The sequence below is a fragment of the Rhinichthys klamathensis genome, unplaced genomic scaffold (genome assembly GCF_029890125.1).
Source record: "Rhinichthys klamathensis goyatoka isolate OS25496 unplaced genomic scaffold, OSU_Roscu_1.1 h1tg000111l_1, whole genome shotgun sequence".
NCBI lineage: Eukaryota > Metazoa > Chordata > Actinopteri > Cypriniformes > Leuciscidae > Rhinichthys > Rhinichthys klamathensis.
Genome location: NW_026606649.1, coordinates 13,332,199 through 13,357,588, shown reverse-complemented (window position 1 = coordinate 13,357,588; position 25,390 = coordinate 13,332,199). Strand labels below are relative to the sequence as shown.

General features: G+C 38.3%; 2 protein-coding genes across 2 annotated transcripts in view; one reads left to right on the top strand and one right to left on the bottom strand.

Annotated features, from left to right (window-relative positions):
• The window catches only part of s100v2 (S100 calcium binding protein V2), a 240,591-nt gene that overhangs the window by 80,254 nt on the left and 134,947 nt on the right, over window positions 1–25,390 (bottom strand). The gene's annotated exons all lie outside the window — the stretch shown is intronic.
• sema4ab (sema domain, immunoglobulin domain (Ig), transmembrane domain (TM) and short cytoplasmic domain, (semaphorin) 4Ab) overlaps window positions 1–25,390 on the top strand; it is a 38,405-nt gene that overhangs the window by 3,139 nt on the left and 9,876 nt on the right. The window contains exons 2-3 of the mRNA XM_056254529.1: window positions 11,018–11,268; window positions 24,460–24,620. Of these exons, the coding sequence (XP_056110504.1) occupies window positions 11,175–11,268; window positions 24,460–24,620 (255 nt within the window). The 5' untranslated portion in view covers window positions 11,018–11,174. The remainder of the gene's footprint in view (window positions 1–11,017; window positions 11,269–24,459; window positions 24,621–25,390) is intronic.

Below are 25,390 nucleotides of genomic sequence, written 5' to 3'. Positions count from 1 at the left end.
ACGCGCAGCGAGATCTCAGGACAGGTGGGAACATATAACACGATCTCATGAAAGTGAGTATCTATAGCACAAATTTTATTTCTCATGCCATTTATACGCCAAAAATAGTTTTGCTTGCATATGATACGCACTGTAAACGTGCGTATTAAACGCCATAAAGTGCGTATCATGCACGCAAAAACTATTTTTGGTGTAAATGCCACGTGAAAAAAAAATCGTGCAATAAACGCACTTTCATGAGATCGTGGCGGGCTTTAACGAGGAGCAGTGGTTCCGAAATTTTAGGATGAGCAAGCCAACCTTTGATATGTTGTGTCAACGTGTGTCCACATTCCTCTCCTACGACGACACAATGTTTCATCGGGCCATTCGTCCATCCGCAGATGCGCGTCTGGGTTTCTCTCGTCATTAAACCGCGGAGACGCAGCCTAATGCCTCGGAAAATCCGATCTGCCTGTTTACATGACAGTCGCATTGGCACATATCCGATTTACATCTGATTTATTTCCACATATGAACGAGGCCTGAAACCGATCTCGAAATATCCGAATCCATGCGTTTTTTTCCTGTTTACACTGTCATAGAACACATCCGATCTGTGTCGCATACGAGTAAAAAATCGGAATTGGGTCACATTTCACTGACAGTGTAAACGAGGCCTATATGACCGGTATACCGGACCGAATCAGAACACAGATTTCAAACCACTTAAGTGCCTGAGCTGTCGAGGTGGCGGCAAGGGACTGACTTGTCAGTCATTCAACCGTTCATTCAACGAACATGTTCAAAAACGTAGATTTATTCAACGCTAGATATAATGAAACAAGGCGTTGAAATTATTTTAACTTTGAGCGCCACTTTACAAGGCTCGGCTGAGCAGCAATGCGCCGCATGGGCAACGCTGAAACCGATGCTTCACTTCATAGAGACCAATGGCATTGATTTAATGCATTGACCAGCACTGACACCAGGAAATACCCTTAAACGTTAAAAGGATGATATGACAAAGATTTCATAATCCTTGGACGTGGCAAACTTTTTTTTTTTTATGAATGTAGGCCTTAACAAACAGTTGACCTGTTTGTCAACAGGACTTGACCTGAAGGACAGACGCATGTAATCGCACACGCTAAGTCGATCTCTCTCTCATTCACTGCCTAGGCTTGTTAAGTGCAAATCCACGGAGTCATGATAAACACAATCTTGTTATCATTATTAACTTATTTAACATTCAATACACATGCACGAAGTGTAAAACAGGAACAAGGTACAGTTTTAAAAGTATAGATTTGGCACCGGTATCGTAAAAACGCCAAACGATACCCAACCCAAGCATACAGCGTTTTTAATTTTCCGCAGATCTGTGTGAACGGGGATAATTACGGCAACTTTTACCCCTTTAAGCTTCATGCATACGTGCGACTGAGATTTAGGGGAAAAGGGAACCTTTTTTGCTCCATGCATGGGCAGCTTCAGAAGACTGCTTCCTCGTGTTTTTGACACTAGACTTTAGTCTCCACAGTCTTTGCTCATCTTCAAAAGGTCCGATTCTCCCTAAACAGTCAGACCTGCTTTGATCATCACGTTTTTTAAAAAGGTTTTTTACCCTTAAATTTCCAATGAAAAATTACCTCAGGGACATGTCAATTCTCCATTTGAAATATTGCAAGGTTTCCTAATTCAATAAGTCTAACTAATTAACTAATGTTAACAATTGAGACATTATTGTAAAGTGTTAGCCTACCACTTTTTTGTATTTGATGTCAAAGAATGCACATAATTAGTCCATTCACAATTTTCTTATATGAAAAAGGCTGTTTGTTTCTTGCGGCAGAATTCAATTTAATTACAGAAAAATATCAAAACAAAACTGTGTCTTAAAGGGACCTAAATGGGGAAATAAGTTTACAAAATGTGAAACAAAATCTTCAAGTGATGGGTGAGAGGCGGTACAGTCTACATCTCCTTTTTTTTAAATAACAGATACGGATATGAAAAGAGGCAAATGATCTTACGGTAAACAATAGGAGGAACTCTCTCAGTTAAATGAACTGTTATCTTGTGAGTCTTTGTCTCAGTAGTTTTCAGTCTGACTCGAGTTGTGCACAGGGCCACTGCAGTTTCACTGGTGCACATGTGTGCGTTTCTGCACCTGAAGCTTGTAATTTAGAATCTGTATAGTATGACAGACATGTCTCTGAATGTTTATGTATAGGTAGGTAAGTATGGAAAGAGCTGACAGGTTTGTAATGTTTGTTGTGTTTATATCAGGTTTATATTTTTGTACCAGTTTGATCCTGCCTTTGGCTCAACAAACAATCTGTCTTAAACTGTCATGAAACTCCCTGTTTTAGTGCTGGTCATAAAAAAGAAATAAAAAAGAAATAGGTATGTAAAGCTGTGAAAAAGTGTGAGTATGGGCGATATGGTTTTTCATATCAGTCGATTATCATGATATTAACTGATATTAGGTCAGTTAATTAGATATTAACTGAGTATTAGCAAATCTGCATTTGTTTCAAGTTTAAAGGCAGATTTTTGTTCCAAAGTTAATTTGATTCCAAAAAATGAACAACCTCATTATGAGGTAAAATTTTACAGGGTAAAATTGTCTTCCATAGTAGGCCTATTTGAATTATGTTAACCACAACATAAAGTACTGTTTATATGGTAGGCCTATTTGTTATGAAAAAATAGGCCTAAAGACATTTAGTAAAATACAAATGCACTCAATTTTATTTAACAAAATATCTCCCCATTCACCAGGTCGTACTTACCATTAAATGTACACCAAATCTTTTCTGATTTATTTTATTTCTTCTTTTTCACTATATTACAAATATATCCATTATACATTAATATTCATATTTATTTATATCTTAAGTATCAGTTAATAATTTATTTTAAAATAATTTATCTTATTTGTTTTATTCAACATGTATTTGTATTCTTGAGTTTTTTTGCACGCTTATTCCATATTTAACCTTATTGCCCGGTTCCGGTGTAAATGTGACTGTGACTTATACATCAGGTTCCATCTTTCTGTGTTTTGCTGTTATATTTCTGCTAAGAGGAATTAATGTACAGATGCTTAAGGCATTGATAGTTGTCCCCTGTAGTTGGAACACACCCTCCGGTCCCTCTTCTTGAAAAGAGCGACCACCACCCCGGTCTGCCAGCCCAAAGGTACTGTCCCCGGCAGTTTTTTTTTGGCGGTCGGTATAATTCAAATAAATTATACTTTTCAGCAGGTTATTGCTTGTCATGCAATCTAGCCTACAAAGTGTCCCATTTCTGCATATATTTCCCATCCTAAGGCGCACTCTGTCTTGCTTTACCTTCAACTTATTATTTCCGCGATGGACGATGATATCGGGAGGAAGGGCGGGGCTAACATTCTAATTTTTCACTTAAGCAATAAGCCCCGCAAAGCCGTGTTTTACAGTGGATTTAGAACAGCTAAGGGGCGTAGGCACAACGCGGAGATATTTTCCTCTACATCTCATCAGCAATTTTGATGTCGGCACGCTCTGCAGCAGCTGAGCACTAAGGAGCGAATGCGCGATGCTGGCTTAACATCGTGATGTCTGTCAGCCATCACGATGGACGATGATATCGTCTATCGGCACAACCCTATTGAGAAAGCAATACTTAAAGGGATAGTTCACCAAAAAATTAAAATTCTGTCCTCATTTACTCACCCTCACGTTGTTCCAAACCTGAGTTTCTTTTTTCTGCTGAACACAAAATATATTTTGAAGAATGTCAGAAACTAAACAGTTGATGGGTCCCATTGACTTCCATAGCATTTTTTTTTTCATACTATGGAAGTCAATGGGGTCCTTTAAAGTGTAAATTGCAGGTTAACCACCACAACCAATTAATGTGTAAATTAAAGTGCTCAATATGTATATATTTAAAAATTTCTGTCTTAAAATTCGTTAAAATAACATTTATTGGGGTTTCTTCAAAGGTAGCACGTTTTTTACAGTAACTGGTAGGGGTGTAACAGTACATGTATTCGTATTGAACCGTTTCGGTTCGAGGCTTCCGGTTCGGTACGCATACAAACCGAACGATTCCTTGGACCATTTTTCCTACCGACAGAATTCGCGCTGGCGCGATCACCACAACGTTGCGCAACATCAAATGGCAAGCATAAAGAAAGCGGAACGAAACTGCGCTACTCATGTGCTTCACGGATCGTTTATCAGTTCGGACCAGCAACATCTGTGCAGCGCGAGCCGATCTCGATCAAGCAACACTTACTACACAGCGCTAATAAGAGATCCAGTAAAGAAAACATTTGAATTCGCCACTGAAGTAATAACATCGCTGCGAGATCTAGTGAGAAGCATTCACATTTCTCCGTTATTAACCGTAGATCTCTATTAGATCAAACAGCGCTGACGTGGACACCAGGAGAAATATTTTGTCGTGAATGAACTAAGTTAGTAATACTTTACGTCCACAGACCAGCAACATTCACCATAACTGTAACCAGTTTGGCTGGAATAGTGAAATGCTTTCAAGTACTTCACACATCTTTTTCCAGCACTTCAAAACTCAAATATTATATAAATAAATATATTAAGAGTTCAGATGCAAAAGCCTCTAAGTGCCATTTGAAATTTTCTTCTAGAATGATCATTTTTATGAAGCTTGTATATTTAAGTTCAGTAATTTCACTCAAATGACAATTAATAGGCAATCTTCATCGCCATTTAAGTGAAATTACTGAACTTAAATATACAAGCTTGATAAAAATGATCATTCTAAGAAAATTTCAAATGGCTTTTGCATCTGAACTCTTCATATATTTAAATGTTATTTTTAATGTGATGACCAAAACATTATTTGTTCATCCTTCAAAGATGACACCCATTTATAAACCTTAAAAGGTTCAAGATGTAGAAAAACTCACACATATTTTTTCTTTTAACAAATAGGAAATTTCTCTGGCATTTCTTACTTTTTGCTGTATCGAAAACATACCGAACCATGACTTTAAAACCGAGGTACGTACCGAACCGTGATTTTTGTGTACCGTTACACCCCTAGTAACTGGGTGATGACGTCATAAGAGGGAGCGCGGGCGGTAATGCACTCACTCTGTGTGTTCGGGTTGAGGGAGAATAAAACGATTCGCGGGACTCCCGCAAACTAGAAATATCTATTAATAAAACATAAAAACTAATACATTTTTATTCATCTGTTGCAGAAAAGCAACAAGAACAACTAAAACAAAATAGAAACATTTTACAGGCCAGAGTTTCTATTTATAACATGTTTGCAGTGTTGAGCGATGTAGCCAATCACAGACATATGTGTTGATTTCTAGTAGGAACGCAATGGCCAATCAGAAGCATTTACGATAGACTTCCCTCACCGCTCAAAACGGACTTTTTGTTCAGTGATGAATTCTGTATGCTGGCAAATCCTCGAATTATAACAGACAAAGTGTAGATATTGAAAGATTCATTGATAATAACAAATGTGTGAGATCGCGATGAACTGATGTCAGCTTTTTAGGAATTATTACGGGAGCGCACTTTGCGGGCAGTCATGCCAAACCATGCATGACTGTAAGTTAGCCTGCTTGTTTTTATGTTATTATAACAGTGTGGTTTGTGTGTTAATGCTTTAATAACAAATAATTTATCAGAAGCATTTATGCTGATGTGTATGGTGGCGACACTTAGGCTAACTTGAATGTATTTGGAGGTACAGAGAAAAAGTCTTTTTGCGGGCGGGAGCAGGACAAAACATAAATGTTGCGGGCGGGAGAAAGTAACATGGAAAGTAGTTGAGAACGTCAGTTATTCAATGACCCACGTATTAAAAAATGGTCGGGTTTAAATCGGGCTCGGGCTCATAATTACAGTTAATGTGTCGGGCCGGGCTGGGCTCGGACACAACGTGCTCGGGTAGGGTCGGGCTTGCATACCCGAGATCTACCTATCTATCTAACAAGTTCCCCAAGGACAAACGACTGATTCGTGCCTGTAAGTGTTAGCATACCCGAGATCTACCTCGGGTATGCTAACACTTACAGGCACGAATCAGTCGTTTGTCCTTGGGGAACTTGTGGAGCCTCTCCCCCGTTTTTGATGTATTCGTACATCCCGCACAAACACAATAGTTAACCATTTTTGCTAGCTAGGTCTCCAATATAACTGCCTACTTGCCGTTTAGACTAAGATCAGGCATAGACAGTAAAAGCTTGGAGTCCCTTTTATGACGTCACGCACAGCCTAGTGGAAGGGAGGGGGCGTGCTTAAAACCACTGTAAAACGTACCAACTTATACTCATATTACTCATATTATATGCAGCATTTTGGTATAAAAAAAAACATAAAAAACAATTGTGGGCGGTTCTTATCTTTGTTTAGTAAGCACATTGCATTATCTTCGTGAAAAATTTAACCTGCAATTTACACTTTAATAACAATGTTCGTTGACCACCTTTTTTCCCATTACTAAGACAATAACGAGACGACACCAACGCCATTTAACAATAACTGTGACTGTCAACATGCAATATTGTTGACTAAAATAATGAGACCAAAATGTAGTTAATAAATAACTTTACCAAAATCTCTCTGTTTTTGTCGAATAAACATAGGAGACACAATATTACAGACTGTTTTGATCGAGCATCTAAGAGCTTTCGTGCTTGCGGTTGCCAGATGTAGTTGCTTTAAATGGCTCAGATGATTGACCCCAAAAACCTGGGCAAATATTAAGCACCAATGAGTAAAGATGGTAGAATTTGCTCATTTGCCATTTGAGATGAATGAGAATGCTAGCAGATAGCACTCTCCGGCTATTATAAACTTCTAGAGCCCTTGCTACAATTTCACACTCATCAGTAGATTGTGAAACACTCATCTGTTGTGTTCACACTGTTGTGTTCACACACGAAATACAATCTGTTTTGATCTACCACTATGCTTAATCAGATGTGAATGGCTCTGTTGTAATATGTAGCATTTGCTGTCACATGATGGAAGTCAAGATATGACTCAGTTGAAATTCCATTGCTTTGTCAGACAGCTGAGTGTCATATGTGGTGGATCAACACTGGAGTATCCAACACTTCTTTTTAGTGTCAAATTCCTTCCAAGTTGAAAAGTATTGCATTGACGATGTAGTCTGGTTTACACCGTCAGGGTTTCAATTGACTATAACTTAAAGAGGATAGATTTTGGCTTGGATTGTATGTTTTATAGAAGCAGATTTTACTAAATGTATTTTTAGGGCTGTCAAAGTTAACTGAAGAAACATTATAATGTTTGTAATCATTAATACTATTGAAATGTATGTAATAGCATGATTCTCTATTAAAGCATGATCTATTGTGAAAGTTGCTAAATATGCATGTGGGGGGGGCTTTGGAGTTTTCCCCTCTTTTTCACCTAGCTTTTAAATCACTTATGAATGCCCGTGTGCATTTTACGTCCGCTTTTCGAATTGGCGGCAATGGGCTCTATGCACGGCGGTATTTCCGGTGAAGGTCTAAGGATGCTGGATTACTTCCGCCGATCGTAGAGTCCAATGCTATACCGAGAATTTATATTGGTTTTTATACTCTATTGCTATACTAAAGAAACGTTAGTCACAAAAACAGACACTCCTCATTTTGTTAATGCTTCTGTGTTTATTATATTAAATAAACATAACTATATATAAAATTACATCTAAACGTATTAAAGTTTCGTTTCAAAGACGAGAGGACAGTACATTTTGAAGACTCTGCCATAATCCCGTTTTCCTCGGTTTTCCTCCGCTTTAAATCTCCCCAACCGGAAACGCACGAGCATCCTTGCGTCATACGCGGCAGTTATGCGTGCATATAGCCCATTGCTTGAATGGGTGCGTGTGACTGCTATTTTGAAGAGATATTCACACCCTGACAATTCATACTGGCTGTCAAGTGTGGTTAAGAGGTCTCTGAACGATTGCTTTCAACCATTTTGAAAGACAACATTTCTTTGCAGATATACTGTGTTTGGTCACTGCATCAGTGCATGCGTTTCACCTCTGACTAGGGCTGGGTGTGCGCGCACAAAACTTCTTACACAGCGTGCGCGTTCTATTTCGCTTCAATGCTTGAATTGGCAAGGCTTGAAAACGCATGCAAATGATAAAGTTGCGTGACCATGCAGCACTAGTCCGATCGGGACAGTGACATGACAGTTCATACAACTGTCCGAAACGTCTTTCAAGCTGAAAGCCACACCTGCATCCGTCATGTTCAGCACTGAATGAATGACAGGATCCCCGCGAATGTGGTGAAAAATGTATTACATTTAGTGCATCGATCAAACACACCATTTATTGATGGCTGTACCTGTGTGTCTGGCTTCCGCGGTACATTTTTTTGCTGCGGGTCCCATTTTGGCAGCCTCATTCTTGTGTGTGTGTGTGTGTATGTGTGTAAATTAGAAGTGTTACCTTTGTATGCTGCCACTTTAATCAGGCAAAGTTTACAGATTGCCTCATTTAATGTTTCCTGCTGATGATCTGAGCTGCGAGTCTCGTTCGACACACACTGAATTGAACAGACGTGTTTTTTTTTTTTGTAGTGTCTGTTCTGGGGGTGGTGGTGCGGTGGGCAAGTTCAAAATCGATGTCTGAACACAGGTAACACAGACTATCGCAGCAAGCGCAGTGCTAAAAAATACATTTGAATTGCATTGAAAATGTTTATATTCCAGTGTCCCCTTAACAGTGGGAAGAAAATAATAATTTGCTTTGGCTCCAATACAGTGACAATAATCAATGTTTTTATAATATTATGCTTAGTATTTTTCTCATAGAGTATAAATTCAAAATCAAAATATGTACATGTTACATTTTTCCTTTTAGGAAGGGGGGTCTCCTGTAAGGCTATCTTTATGTTAGGGTGTCCTTTACAACCAAAATGTTTTAAAAGTCCTGTCTTATAAGGCTGTCACTGTTTTCTTATGATCCGGTGCCGTGACATGACTCATGCTGGAAGTGACTAATGGAAACTGCTTTTACTACATCATTGATCTTTTAAGGAACTAATGCTTGGGTAATTCTTATATGGTTGTTCCGGGTAATGCCACTGACCGGATATAAAAGGATGAAAATACAAATCTCTTCTAATCACACTACCTATATTATTAACAACGTATATAATTCTTTAACAAAGTTCGGGAGGAGCCCTCCCCTCGGACAGCGAGTTATTCATACACTTTTTAGTGTCACGTTTTGTAATATTTGCGCTGGAGGAGACACTGCCTCCCTTGCCTACTCGGAGGAAAGGCCCCATATCTGGTTATATATGAAAGTGCGAACTCGTGAAATTATGAATGAGTAATTTGGGTTTGTATATTGATGACCTGCGGAGTAGTGTGTAGGAAATAAGGACCTGTGTGTTGTGTTGTTCAGGTGAAACAAGCATCCCTAATGTATTGTTGCTTGTGCAGGGTTAGTTCTGTGTATATTGTAAACCAATTTACTGTTTAGTCTCCCCCCCCAAAGTCAAGCATCATGTTCTATTAATATTGCTTGTGTTAAACGTTTTCATGTAACTCAACGTTTGTGATGGGTAGTGCGTACATGAATAATACCTCAGTTCGTGCAGCTGGTTTTGGAGAGGTTTGTAATTTTTGTAAGTGACGTTGTGTGTCACATGTACAGACTTGTAATTTTCTTCAGGCAGATGATAAAATGGGAGATAAAAATAGGATGTACACAAGCTTTATCTAAAAATTCAATTACTCAATATTATAGAGACCATAACACCTCAACAACAACATAACATAACATGCTAAAAAAACAACAACATTAAGGTAAACTTCCTTGCATCATTTTGGTGAGTTTTGCTTGGGTAAAATAAAAAAAATAAAGTTTCTTTTTTACAATACTGTTATCTGTGAGATTAATGCGAGGCGTTGCTTTTACGTAAATCAAACTGAAAACTGCTTTTCATTTGTACCTTTATTATTGCATTTATTTGTGCTGCTACTTGTTATTTGTTTATTTGTTCTTATTTTATTACTGACTGTTTACTTGTCTTTTTTGTAAGTGCAATTCAAAGCTTGAAATCAAGCTTGTGCAATGTGTAAGCTATTGTGCAACAAAATTGCCCCATTGTAAAAACAAAAAATGCATTGCGTCTAAATGTCTAAAAAAATCCAAAAGAGGCACTTAAGGGTGGAATTTTCCAAAACAAAATTCAGGCCCTTAATTAATGTCTGTAAATTCCTGATCAGGGTGTCCTTATAAATAATGCTACATGATAAATAGAAGGCTTCAAATAGACCCCATGGTCAGCATCGGGTGATGCTGTGATCTGCCCCAAAAATTCTGATTGGGGCAACCTTGCTTTTTTTTCTCTTCTGATGATCAACAAAGCACTCCACATGTTTACAAGTGTTTAGTAAGGTAGCCCAAGCACAAGACACTAGTCACCATGTTTCTGTTTTTGGATCACGGGGATTTCCATCATATATTCATTAGACATGATTCAACGTGATTTGTAAAAAAAAAAAAAAAAATATTCATCCACTCCATCTCATTGAGTTTTCCATTTCCTGCTCCACACTCACTGATGAGAGAAACACAACTCCATGTTTGATCCAAAGCTAAATTTGCACCCAGTTATACCACGGTAATCTTAAAAAAAATATTTGGAATAATTAGGCCATTTAAATGAAAAAAATGAACAGTACTTGGCGAAAAGCATATTGCTCTGTTTCCACTCTACACCGCTGATAGTCTTTATCAGATTTATTGTCTTTGCTCACAGAGTTTCTCTGGATGATGGTCAGTCTCTTGTCTTCTAATGTAAAAATGTAACTTAAATCCCCCTCCACCAATCACAGATGAAGACATGTCATGTTCTGCTGATGTATGTCATCCCTTGACTGTTTCTTAAGCTTATACAAAACTGTAAAAGAGGAAGAGGGGACTTCAGAGGAAGTGATGATGACTTAAGAACTTGCCTACAGTTTTCTAACACGTTCTTGATTTTTCTGCACAGATGAGATGACGGCAGACTCTTTTGGCTGTTTGAAGTGGTGTCCTTGTGGGCTACTCAGTGCTGAAAGGACAAACACAGAACCTGACAGCGACAGATATACCAGTCTTTGGATTTAGCTCATCTGTTGTGCTCAGTGTCCTCTTGGTTGTCCAACAGGATGGTGCATTCAACGTCACTTTGTGCCTGTCTGTCTCTTCTGACTGTCCTCAGCTGTCATTCTCATGTCCTCCCCCGTCTCTCTTTTCCCATAGGTAAGTCTTATTTTTAAACTTTTCAAGATTTATGAACTGAATTTAGAGCAACAAGTTGTTTTTCGAATGCCATTAGATATTTGAATAGCTTATGAAACTTGTGAGCTGCTGTTGTCCTCTTTACCTTTGGCCTGCAGTGGTTTTTAGGGTAAATGGAAAACCAGAAGGTGAATAAAGTTGAATTACATAATCAAGTCTTGTGAGATTAAGTTCTGTGCCACTTGAGTTAAACATACTTGAAATATTGTACTGTACTGTTGATATCTTCATATCACCATTGTAAATTGTAAATAATTGTATTCTGTAAATATCTTGTAATAGCATGAATATATGAATGTCCCTCACATCAGTGTTAATTTACTATTATATATTATTAATCAGGGCTCCAGACTAACTTTTCCACTGGTTGCACTGGTGCTACTAACTTTCTCAGTTGGTCGCACCAGCATATGATTTGGTCGCACCTTTCTTTTTTTTTTTACATGCCTTGCGATTAATCAATGCATGCTGATGAATAGTGGTCTTAATCTGCATACCATAGTTTTGCACTGATGTAAAAAGACTGACAGTGACAAGACCTCATGTTAGCAAAATGTTTTAATCTTTTAACTATCAAATCAAAATATTCTCAAAATAAATATTAAAAAGATGACTGTGAAAAATAGTAGTATTTAATTAAATGCATTTATGGTGAGATTACTACATTTTATTTAATTAAATGCATTTATGATGAAATTCATTGTCATGTCAATTTGTGCTCCTTTTGACCACGAACTATGCGCTGTCACTTTAATTCAGTACGTGCAGCACAGCAGATAGACTCGGTGTGTGTGATCTCTGCACTTAAACGCACCGCTCCTGGAACGGATGCAGTGTGAAAACACCGTGTCAGGCTACACAAATATTGATCTTTACATGGTTAGCCTCTTGTCTTTTTTACATGTCGTACACTGTACATTTAACTTACAATTATTATGACTTAATTGGCGCGTTTCACCATCAGTGTGCAATGCGCGTGACGTGCACGTTCGTTAATAAATAAACTGCAAGTGTCTTGCGGAAGAACATCGTAGCCGGAGCTACTTTTCTCCGTTAATGTCTATGGCGAGTCACGCAAGCACTGGGCAGCTCCGCAGCCGAGCCGACCCCGGGATAACAGAGTCAGAATATAAACACTTATTATAGGCGTACCGTAGTGATTCAGGATAAGTCAAAAACACGGTTTGGAAATTGGATTCATGATGTACTCGTTCATGTTGAACATACGGACTGCAGCAGCTGCTGATACAACGGCGTTCTGTTGCGCATGGTGAATGTATTAATGGTGAGTACATGACCATGCGCTCGCACAAATGCGAACACATAAAATTTTAACTCGCACATTCTCAAAAATTGGTCGCAGTCTGGAACCCTGATTATATATTTAACATACTGGTGTAATCATTATGTGACTATCATAACAAACATTCTGTATCATAATACAGAATGTTTGTCTACTTTAATCATTTGTTTATGTTAAAATACCAGCAGGGCTTCACATTTCATTTTTACTAACAAGAAAAGATAACAAGCAGGAAGCATAAGAGAGATCATTACAAGAAATACCTTTCCATGTACATCATGTTTATTGCCCTGATTAGGAAACATTGGATGTAAGAGGAATGAAAGATCCTGTCTGGGACTCCGGATTCTCTTAAGAGGAAGCATCTGTCATTCACATGGGAGCTTTGATGCAAACCTCTTATAATGGCTTCTTGAAATGTTTCTGAAACGTCTAGATTAGGTTTCATTTCTCCTGTGACCTCTCACAAACTTAAACAAAGTTCTTCTCTCTGGTTCCTAAAATCTAGGAACTTGAGGCACACTTTATTGCCATGTAAAGCTGTCATTGACATGACACATTTGAGTAATATTGTTTTTATTTGTTTGCATTGCCACACATTACTGTTTTGCATTTTAAATTTTTTAAATTCTTTATTGGATTTTGTGGAACATACAACATTGCGACAGTATCAGCTCAAAGATTAAGGCAAAAAAAAAAACCATGACTGATCAAAAAAAAGCATCCTTGCTGAATTAATTTCTTATTATATGTGTAATAAAAATAAAATGCAATAAAATAGCATTAAAAATATACTATATTGATTTAGGTTTTTTTGTACAAATGTCTTGGTCAAATCATTTGTGTTAAAAAAAAATAAGAAGTGATTTTAGGGTTATAAATTTTGGGTCACAGACGAGGAAGTTAAAATGATCTACTTTTGAGAAACAAGAAAGTAAGCAGATAAATCCGCTGATGTAATTGAAAGTGGCTTTGTTGTTTTTATTTTTTAATGAATGGAGGCCCTTGTTCTCTGAACAACAGTTATTTGTTAAGAGGAGGCCAGTCCATGAGTTGGCAAAGCAGGGCAGAATCAGGCTGACCTGGCAAATGGCTTTTCTATGAGAGTCACATAAATCAGTTAAACGTTGATTCTCCTTGTTTATCAGAACAATGGATAGACTGTGCTACAGATGCTTAGACATGCAGATACATCACTTTTGCTGATTCAGGATCAGTCATTTGACCCTGTAAATGACTAGACATGAGTTTGTGAAGATTACAGGGCTTAATTCAGACTCTGAGTCCCTGTTTCCCAGCAGTACCAATTATAGCCGATGCCAGAATGAGTCTGGTCACACCTATGCAGGTGTTTGAGCATGATTTGATGATGACATCTGCAAACTTTTAATTGCTGCTGTCATTGTTATTGACACTAGCTCCGGAAACATGAAAACCAGACATGATAATATAAGTAATAGCATCAATATGTGCTTTCTGTATTCTTATTTTCTTTAAGCAAAACATTTTTTAAGGTACACTATGTAACTTTTCTTTGTTCAAAATGAATACAGCTTCAATCCTTCTTCTAAAACATGTTTTTATCTTAATCTGTTTCACTATGGTAAGCCTATTATAAGTGTTTATATTTTAGACATGTTGGAATGGGTTTCGCTGGCAATTGCGTACATACGTCACCTATGCATGTCTAGTCATATCTGTAAATAGAGAAGTTGCTCTAGCTACTTTGATGCATGTATGGTCAAAGTCCCTTTGAGGCAAGTTATTTCACTCTGCGGCCATCTTGGAAACACCTCTCGGGGAGCTAATTCAGTCATGGAAGTACAGCTCCTATCTCTTTGAATGGGGAAACATCAAATTCTCCAAAGCTGTTCACCAATCTTACTATTAAATTTCATATTTGATATCACCAGTGAAATCTGACAACAGCTGTCTCGTACATTTTGTTTCTTACTGACAACCGGAGCTTCTAACGGCAGCTGCAGTGATGCAATGACTTTACCAATTGGCAATTGGCTCTTTTATTTAGAAGATGGGACTTATTCCACTAAATTGTGTGTCACTTTCTCTCATTCATAAGTAATACGAGTGCCCTGTCTTTATATCTAAAGTATTTGGTATGGTGTGGGAGTGGCATAGGTTAGTTGTCACAATGAGCTAGAAAGGTTGACATGGAGCACGCTAAATCTCGAACCTCCGGGGAATCACCGTCTTGTAGCAAATTAGCTCAAAAGGGAAATATAAATAATTAATCATAACTCGTTATAATTAATTATAATTATTTTGATCAGTTAATCAAAGTAATTTCATGCCACTGAATTAATATTACAATCAATTAATCTGTTCATCCAGTCGTGAGGAGAAGATCTTAATAGTTCGGTCCGATGGTGCTGAAGTTGCAATCGATTTCTTCCCCGTTGAATGAAGAAGCGATGGTGAACTTGTGGAGTTAGTTGACTGTTATGGTCAGGGAAGGTACACATGGCTCTGTGTGTATAGCCTGACAGCTCGGTTGCGCCGGCGAGGCCAGATGAGGTCTCACGCGAACAGCAATCAGGAGCAGAAGCCAGCGAGCGCAGAGGGAACTTTGTGTTGGCTTTCAAGTTCCACAGAGGTCCCACCTTTGAGTTTTGGCTTGACCAATAGGGGCTTTTGCACCGGAGGAACCTTTTCATAGTTCCTAGAACTATTGGTGGAAGTACCCGAATTTTGGCGTGTTCGCACTGCAGGAACTGGGAACAATTTTAGTTCTAGGAACTTCTTTTGGAGGAACTAATTTAGCTCCTACTTCAGAGTAGGGTCTAAACCAGCACTATAGGAACTACCAGTGACGTAAGTGTACGCTGATTGGCCGAACGCACACGAAACACCAGCACCGGCCATTTAAAAAAAAAGCTGTGTAAATGCACAGATTATAGCCTATATATTTACTCCAAAAACGTACTCTACGAACATGGAAAACAGTGATAGATGGGCCTCTAAAACTTTACGCTGAGGAGAAAATCCAATGCAACTTTGATGGGACCAAGCGAAGCATGATTATGTATTTCTGCTCCGCTAATACCTTTTCATATACTGTCTACTTTCTATGTATAACAGTTCTATTTAATATCGTATTAGACAGGACTTTTAGACAGATCGTAAACTAATTAACATGGAGAATACGAGCACTGTGAGCTCAGGCTGTAGCGTTCCCAGCGCTGTCAAAATAAAAGTCACAACAACAAGCGTGGCTTACGTCACTTCAGAGTTCCTACTGGCGGTGCGAATGCAACCTGGAAAATTTTCCTAGGGGAACCATTAGTTCTCGGGGACCACCCTGGTGGCTAGTTCCTAGAACCAAGTTCCTAGAACTACCTGGTGCGAAAGCCCCTATTAACTAGTAGTTATATCATCAGGCATGCATAACACTATATAATATAAAAAGACAATATACAAACAGTAATGATACACAAAATGTACTGGGGAAATGCATGTTTATTAGGCCTGTAGCGGCGCGTCGATGACGTCAAAAATTCGACGTCAAAAATTCGTCGACGTCATATTTTTTTGTCGACGCTTCTTTATTTATTTATGTATTTATTTTTTTGCACCGTTCCCGGCGGTACAGCTCGCCACACACACGTGGGAGACCGAAACATTGCAGAATCGAGGACGAAACAGCAACCTCTTCACAGAATTCACAACAAAGCCATGCAAAAGTCCCAACAAAAGAAAAAGTCCTAAAAAAACCCAGCTCGCACTAAATCATCGAAGGTATGGGAATACTTCAAATTTAGTCCCAAACGTAAAGGTGTCGTTATTTGCGCTCTTTGTCAAATGGAGTTGACATCCCAAGTCTCCCGCATAGTGATAGCGGCTCCCTGATGACCGCAAATTAGTTAAAATCTCCCGGAATCTAGAGCTCGCGAGCTCCAAACCGTGTAGCGCGCGCAGAGAGGGAGAGAGCGAGAGACCTTGCGCGTGTGTGTGCAAATGTGCGTGTGTGCCTTATGAAGCGCATGTAAACCCCACCCCCGTCAACAAAACCGAAAAATCAGTCCGGATGTTTTTTATGAGCACTGAAAACATTAAAATGAGCACCACATCCAAGTGTGATAGGGCTCATTTGAGTAGCCTACCAAACATTTTACAGTGTAGATACTCTGTAAGAACCAGATCAAAATTGTTGTGCATTGAATGTGCACTCCTGCAATTTCCATGTTACAAAAAAGAATCGTTCAATTAGTCGTTAGATTTGTCGACTAATCGATAAAATAATCGACAGACTAATCGTTTAATTAATAATCGTTTACCCCAGCCCTAATGTTTATCCACTAGACAGATTCGTCAGTGAATTAGTGGAGAGAATTCCATTTCTGGGACTACTGTAGTGTACATGTCTGTGTCTTGTAGCCTGTACTGTTCTGTGCCAGCACTATCTCCCAATGGAGTGTCTTTGAAGTGTATAAGGTGACCAAAAGGGTGGTAATTCTCAGTGGGGAAACCAGACATCACGGACTCTGCCTGGGTGAGGTGTTTGATCGGTCCAGTCATTACAGTCTGCTGACAAAAAGAGAATGCAACAGAGCTTGTAATAAAAAGAAGAATCAACATTGGCTTGGCTTTTCGGAGATGGCGAGAACTGAGGGATTTGAAATGTTATAAAAGAACAGAGATTGTGTTTTTATTGCTCAACCAGGTGAATTATGGCAATTTATCTGATCAATAAAATACCTATGTAGCACTCTACCAGAGTTCATTACACATGTGAAGGGTCATTTCATTAAAGTTGTTGTAGCACTCTACTGGAATTTATTTTTAAGGAAGTACCTTGTCTATTAATGGGTATAGCCTCAGTAACGTCTTCAGCTAGTCAGCTTGAGGTCCTTTCCATCTAAACTGGTTATATCTATAAAGCCTAGTATTGAGTGTTTTATGAGCAGTAGGATAACCATATTCATCCGCCCATGCCCAGTCAGGCAGAGCCGAAGCACAATGCTCTTCCGCAAAATACATGGTTTAGTTTTTTTAACCGCTAGAGTGCCAAATGTTACATAGTGTACCTTTTTTATTTAAAAGTGATTAATTAGTAATTACTAATTAATTAGTAAATTACCTTTCCACCCAAAATCGGGACGACCAAACTGCGCCCAGACCTGGTCTTCTGGTCTAACTCCTGCCATTAGCCGCGTTTCCACTGCCGGGCCAAGGCCGAGCCGTGCTAGTGCGTGCCAGGGCCAGTCGCGTTTCCACTGTCACTTCCGGGGCTTACTCGGGGCCAACGGCCAGGATTTCTGGCCCATCGAATACCTTGGACCAAAGCGGGCCAGCTCGGGCTAGAGGCGTGGTCAAGGTAAAAGGCGGAGTTTATCGGTGTTATGGAACGTTATGATCTGAAGCAAGATGCACATTTCACTTTTTTATATCACGCAAAATAATCGCTGCAAAGCTCTTCTGAGCATTTGGGCAGAAGAAAGGGTACAACGTCAATTTGACGGCGTGTGAAGAAACGAGGACGTTATAAAATACATCGATGCTGAACTTTCTAAGCTAAGCATGCAGCGAGCAACGCTTCAAGTTCAGGAAAAAAATTTAAAAGTTGCGGGCGCAGTATTGTTCAAGGCGATTAAAACACACAATGGACAAGCGGAGCTCAGAAAAGGAACTTTCCATGGTTCGACTTGATGGACGGTGTGCTGGGTCACCGTCCCTCTGTTAGTGACAACTCGCGAGACAATCGGGACACTATTGCAGCCACGGCCGGTGAGTTAATATACATGCTATCTTCCTAACTTAAAAAAGAAATGAATTCATAATATCCGCTGAAATGGGTTGGGTTGTATGTATGACGTTTGATCCAGAAAGGCGTGTTAGGGGCGGGGTTTAGGGCAGCGCTGCGGGGCTTCTGGCCCGGCAGTGGAAACGCAAGCCCGGTGCTTAAGGCCCGAGGCCACTGGCTCGGCTCAGCTCGCTGTTAGCCCTGGCCCGGCCCTAGCCCGGCAGTGGAAACGCGGCTATTGTGTCTTCATGGAACTGACAGTCCCTTGGGAGGAGAGTATAGAGGAGGCTTATGAAAGGAAGAAACTGTGGTATGCCAAGTTGGCAGCTGAAGCAGAGAAGCGGGGCTGGAAGGTGAAGGTGAGTCTAGTGGAGGTCGGCTGGCTTTGGCTTTGTAGCCAGATCTACCATAAGGCTGCTGAAGGAAGTGGGTATCAGAGGCCTGGCCCAGTGGAAAGTACTTTAGGAACTTGCCACTGTCGCCGAAGGAAGTAGTCACTGGCTGTGGCTGAAACGAAAGGAGACGGTGTGGGACGCCGTGTCCCACACCGTCACCATGCGACACACACCCAGGTCTGATCAGCCTGTGCCTGCCTCTGCTGAGTGTGTCTTGTGCTAAAAGGCCAAAACATCCAGTGAGGAGGCGGTACACAACTGTGTTTCTGATGTGTCGTATTGGTGCGAAGACCCACCTAAGACGACTCCTTCAACATGGACTGGTAGTGCTGAATATTTCAAGGCCAGTGCTGTGTTGAGCTGAATTGTTATGGATTGTAATATCTAGTCCTAGTAAACAAATCAAATTGGAAAGTTGGATATTTTATAGGTAATTTATTTGTTTAATTTATTTTCTATTAAATGCACAGTAGTTTTTTTTTTTTTTTTTTTTTACCATAGTTTAGTTCTTTGACAATTTTTTCATACTCTGTCTATTATCCTGTTAGTAGAAGTTCAGAACCAGATGTTTTGGCTGCTTAGTTTCAATAAATTGTCTTTTTTTACTGTGGGGAGATTATCAACTTTTTAAGTTCTGGAAGTTGTGAAATACTTTACAATATAAAGGTCCCATTAATTAACTTGAGTTAATAAACAATGCAAGTTTATGCAATGTTTAAATACTGCTCATATTTAGTTCAGGTTAGATCAGGGAAGTCATTTTACCAATATATTTATAGTAAAATAAACTCATTTTAAAATATAACGGATGTTTTGATTCTTCGTGCAACTTTTATGGCCGATTCACACTGCACTGACAGACGACCAATGCGGACAAGCACCAGATTACAGTACTGACATTCCAAGACCCGACAAACGTAGATTCAATATGTTCCGTCGGAAGTCAAGTCACCTTTATTTATATAGCGCTTTTTACAATACAGATTGTTTCAAAGCAGCTTTACAGTGATAACAGGAAGTGAATGCAACAAAGATTGTTTTGGCTGTGCAACAGCAGAGGAAAGTCATTGCTCAGTTTTAGTAAGTTCAGCATTGATTTATTTCCTTTGTAAAAATCATTAGTAATTAATTTAGGGTCCGTTTTCACAACACAGTTTTCACCTGTAAACAGATAACTTTTAGTGCATTCTGACCGTTCATTTACACAACAACGTCATTGTTGTGGCCTGAGAACGCAAACTTTGAAACGGGTTTAAAGTCTTTCTTTCAAAGTGACATTGACAACTACTTGTCTGGCATTGCATATACAGCGTTTTTAAGTCGTTTTCGTGGATCCGTGTGGATGGGGATCAATTTGATAATATTGTCATCTGTACAGAGGGGAAAAAAAGTTTCAGTTTTTAGTACATCAGTGTCGTGTAAACGTACCCTTAGTTTATTTATCTATACAGCAGCTCTGGAGAAAACAGGGATGTCATTGTCCAGCTCAGTTCAGTTATCATACAATGTTGTCAAAGCAGGCAGGCAGATCAATAATATTAAGAATAATATTCTGTCGGTGACATGCACAGACCAACGGCAACAGACACCGATAGGAGTTAAACACGGATTTGACGAAACCAGAGCAGAGCAAGTGTCTGTATTTTAACTGTACATAATCATGAATAAGGAAGCATGAGCAGTTAGTCGTGCAAACTTCCTCAACAGTCTCGTTTTTGTCACATTTGTGTTTCCTTTTTAGTTTCTGGGGAAAATCTACTGTTACAAGACATTATTTTTCCACATATTTCTATATCAAACTAAGTCAAGGAGGTAGCTTTTGGATCTTTACAAATGAACTGAAGTGTTTTGGTTTCTCTGGCCTGGACTGAGAGTGTGTACCCTGGGGTTGCATAATTTCACAGCCGCGTGTTGACCGTCAGATCCACATTCTTTACAGGCCTCACAGACAAGAGAGCAGCTCATATGAGGAATTATAGGAGTTTAGTTCAGTGAAATGGTCATAAGACCAAAATCACCATTAAGTGCTGCTAATAATCCAAGATTATCTTGGAAATTCCTGTTCTTTCCCCCTTTTTGCTAGAACAGCATTTTCAAAGACATTATGCCTGTTTTATGACCTTGTTTGTTTATCGGCTTATTTGTTTTTGAGCAGATTTTCAGACATTTTCTGCATTTCCCGGACTAATTTTGGTGAAACTCTATCTGAGATCTGTAGATTTTAACATGGTACAAAAACAGCTAATATGTCTTTTTGTTGTCACATGAACAAAAATATTTGACACCCAGGGGCAGGTGTGAATTCAGTGGAAGTCTGCAGATATATCTGTAAAGATCTGTGAGGATCTGCGGGTGCACATTGGGCTGTTTATTCTTGAGAAAAGCTATGATTACACAGAAGTTGTCATGTGTCATGTGAATGATATATAGTGGAAAAGAGTGGAGGAGGAGGAAAAGTAGTGCTGACGTTCTTCTCGCTCAGAGGGCTGCTGGGAGAAGACAGCTGGTATGCTGCGGCTCAGCTTTAGGATTAGCCTCCCCACAGAGCCGAGTGTTTTCTTCCCAGGCTCATGACAGCTAACAGAGAAGTTGTTCACGTGTTCTAAGCAGAATAATAACTGCGCCTAGGGCAAAAATGTGTTGATTTCAATGTGTTAATGTGACTTAGAAGTTGATAAGCTTTCTTTGTCTTAGAGCTTCCTTTATGACATCACTATCCTTGCTGTCGTCGCTTTTCCAAACACTCAGCGAAGGCCCAGATAGCGGTCTGTTTCTGGCAGCACTGGCCAAAGTTTTTCAGATCTGAAGTAGTTGCGTAACACCACTTCACTCCTTCTTTATGTAGGGAAGAATGTGAATGAAAGGAGTTTATTGGATCCATTCCACACAGTTCTGACATCTATTTTTTTCTTAATTTTTGCTCTTAAAGATTGCATACCTTTGTTCAACCAATAATTAAGTAGTATAAGAACGATTGAAATATCCAGTTCTGTAAATAAAAGTACGTGCCGTATAATTAGGTACATACTTTTATAACTTTCAGGTGAAAGGAGGTAATTACATTTATCACATTTGTTATACTTTGTTTAACTGTATCTCATTTGTTATACTTTATCTATAAAATATAAGTTCTCAAGTTACCTTTCAGGAATAAAGTGGTTTATATATATATATATATTATGGAAAGTGTAGTTTTAGAATTACTGTAGTTTTTTTATTATTGCATTTTTATTATTATCTTACATTTTGTTACTTATTAATTTATGTAATGCATTGATGTTAATGGATTGGAATAAAAACTATTTCTGAAGTAGTTTCTGTTTTTTCAAGTCTGTGGTTTGATGTTCTCAGTTCAGGTATTGCCATGTTCCAATTTGACCCGAGCAAGTTTCCTGTAAGAGCTGACATGGTGCCGGTTGCAAACAGAGAAACAGTATCATTTCATGTGGCTGTTTTTGTAGATGTAGACTAGACAATAGATATGCTCTCAGAATAAGATGGGCTTTTGAGACATCACTTTTAGACATGGTACTCGTTGTTTACTAAACCACTTGCAGTTTTCCACTTGCTGCTTTTCTTGAGAATGACATAACGCATTGCTTTTTATTCCGAGGCCTGTATATTCTTCACAAGCCACTGTGTGTTTGTTTCGGCTCGTCATCATCAACAATAACAGTTTCTCTTGGATTTAAATATTAACAAAGTTTCATGTAAACAGTTAAAAATAAAACCAAATTGAGAGCCACCGTTGCTGTTTTGCATAAACTTGTTAAACAAGAAATATGTGTAATAATTAAACTGTGCACAGTTGTAAAATTAGCATGAAACCTTATATGGATACTGTACGTCAGGTAAATTAGGGTTCACTAACGTTCTCTGTTTATTTTAGTATTTTTTTAAAAGAAATTAAAACTAATCAATACTTATATGTATAATGTTCATCAAAGAATCCTGATCCTTAACAAAAAATATTAGGCAGCACAGCTGTTTACAACAATGATAATAATCATTGATAACAATATCAGCCTATAAGAATGATTTCTGAAGGATCATGTGCCACTGAGGACAGGAGTAATGACAGTATGCCATCACAGGAATACATTATGTATTTTCAATCAAATAAATGCAGCCTTGGTGAGCATAAGAAACATTCAAAATTCTTACCAACACCAAACTTTTAAATGGTGGTATACATACTGTATTCCCATACAAAACGTTCAATCTCTGACTCTGACACAAGTTAACGTGCTCACCCCATGCACAACATTACTGCTAGCATGCTTGTTTTTGCATGTAGATCAAGGCAGATATCACCCTGGCACACATTGTGGTGTGTGTTTGTTCTGGCATCCAAACTAAAACAATAAATAATTCATACAGCTTTCATTTTTGGTCCTCGTTCTCATTGTTTTGTTGACAAGGGTGTGTATTGTGCTTATCATCTTTATAGTGTTTGTGTGTGTGTTTAAGAGATCAGTTACATAAAGTCACGTAAGGCTGAATGATAAGTGGATGTCTGCAGACACATCTTCTCACCAGTCTAGACTGAACCTGTTTGAGGTGAGATGTATCTAGTGGGGGTTTTTTTTTTTTGGGGGGGGGGGAACCAGTACCGGCTGCTATAGCAGCTTTTTGCTCTGATACCATGTCAACCACATTCAAATTTACTCTCAGAAATTCACACATGCGTCAAACTTGAGGCGAACCATCCATCTGGTGAGGAAACCACTGCAACAGTGTAAGTCTAATAAAAGTCAAGAAAAAGTGTGGCAGGCATTTACCTCAGAGTCTGTATTGCATTAAAAAAAGCACAGGAAGTTGCTGTTGTCTTCACGCTTCAAAAATCGGCTTCTTGGAAATTACAGTCTTTCCTCTGGGTAGATAGACTTCATGCTTCAGTGTGAATTACTCCACAACATGTTGAATTTTAACATGGAATTTAAAGTAAGATACTCTTTTTAGTGTCAGACATGACTGTTCATTACTCAGGTGTTTCAGAAACAGTAGCTGAAACAAAACAATAATCAAGATTTCTTTAATTTTGTCTTTCACATTTTGTAAGTAGGCAATCACTTTTACTGTTGCTGCTCATAAAACAAACCTCAAATTCTAAACTTTAAACCCTGACATGTATCTGATCCCCACTTGATACATTGTCATGTTATTTTTTGATTTATTAAACTAATAATCTCTCCATCAAAAACACCTGCAGTCAAATTCTCACCAAAACATGGTGTGAGAGCTGTTTATTTCCTTTGGCCACAATTAATAAGCACTTTTAGATTTCCTTAATATTTTGTGGAGGTTTGGCTGCCCCCTGCTGTCAGTGATTTTATTTTATTTTTATTCCAGAACAGTTAATTAGGATCAAATTATTATTATTATATATTTTCATCACATGCAGAGCCCACCCCAACTGTCATTAATGGAATATGGAATTAATGTCACAATCTTAAATGTGTAGTGCAATGATCCTAAAAATAGCTTTTCTTTATGCTAATTGCTCAATACAATTTCATATAGTTTTCTTCTGTGGTTCTGGGAAATACAACCCTTTCATTCATCCATCAATTGAAATAAAAATAGTGGTTATTATTTGGAACTCTACGGTAAAACTGTAAACTGTGATTAATTATTTTTCCATTTATGTTTCTGCTTTGTCATTACTGTTTTTCTTTTCTGCTGTGTCACAGGTAGTCCAGGTCGTTCCCTCACTGTCTTCACAAACCCTGATGTTTATAACACCACCACGCTGTTGCTTAGCAACGATGAGGGCACTTTATTCGTCGGAGCACGTGATGCCATTCTCTCAATTGATGTCAGTCAGACTGACAATATGACCGTAAAGGAGAAGGTCAGTGTGATTTTTGATTTAGTACATGACTAGCTAAAGAATTGAAGGATCACTGTCAGCACAACAAATCAGACTAATGGAAACATAAAAATATATATATATATATATATTATACATTTATATATATTATAAATATATCATAAATGCTGATTGGTCAATATACAGCATTCCATCTCCCTTATATTTCAAGATAAAGGAACAGCTGCCATAGCCTATGATTATTTATGTTGCATAGCAACCTTTTGTTATGTCAGGGGCTTCAGTGATTTAATTAAAATGTATGTCCTTGATTTCTATTTTATATAATATTTTATACATTTTATAAAAACAATAAGGCACTTTAGCCGTGACTATATAAAAAAATTAGCTGGACCTCTCTTGCATTATTGTTTATAGCTGATCACAAAGTAAATATGAGCAAAATATATAACAAATATAAAATATATGCAAATCTAACAAAAAAAAAAAGATGTATTAATTAAATGATCTAACATTTATGTGTAAGCATAAATTAATGTTTAGGTGCCGGTAATCAATGTGCTTTTTATTTCTTTTAAATTTATTTAACTATTTTAGGAAGTTAAAAATTAAATTTTGTATCTAGTCTAAGAATGTACGTATATAACTGTGTAGTGTGTATACATTATTTATTATATTATTTGTTGTTGTTGTTTTTTTGCATGTTTTGGGTTGTTGATGTTTGTTTTCTTGTTTAACAGTTTATTAAAATGTAAAAAAAACAACAACAAAAAAACAGCTTTCTTTGAGCT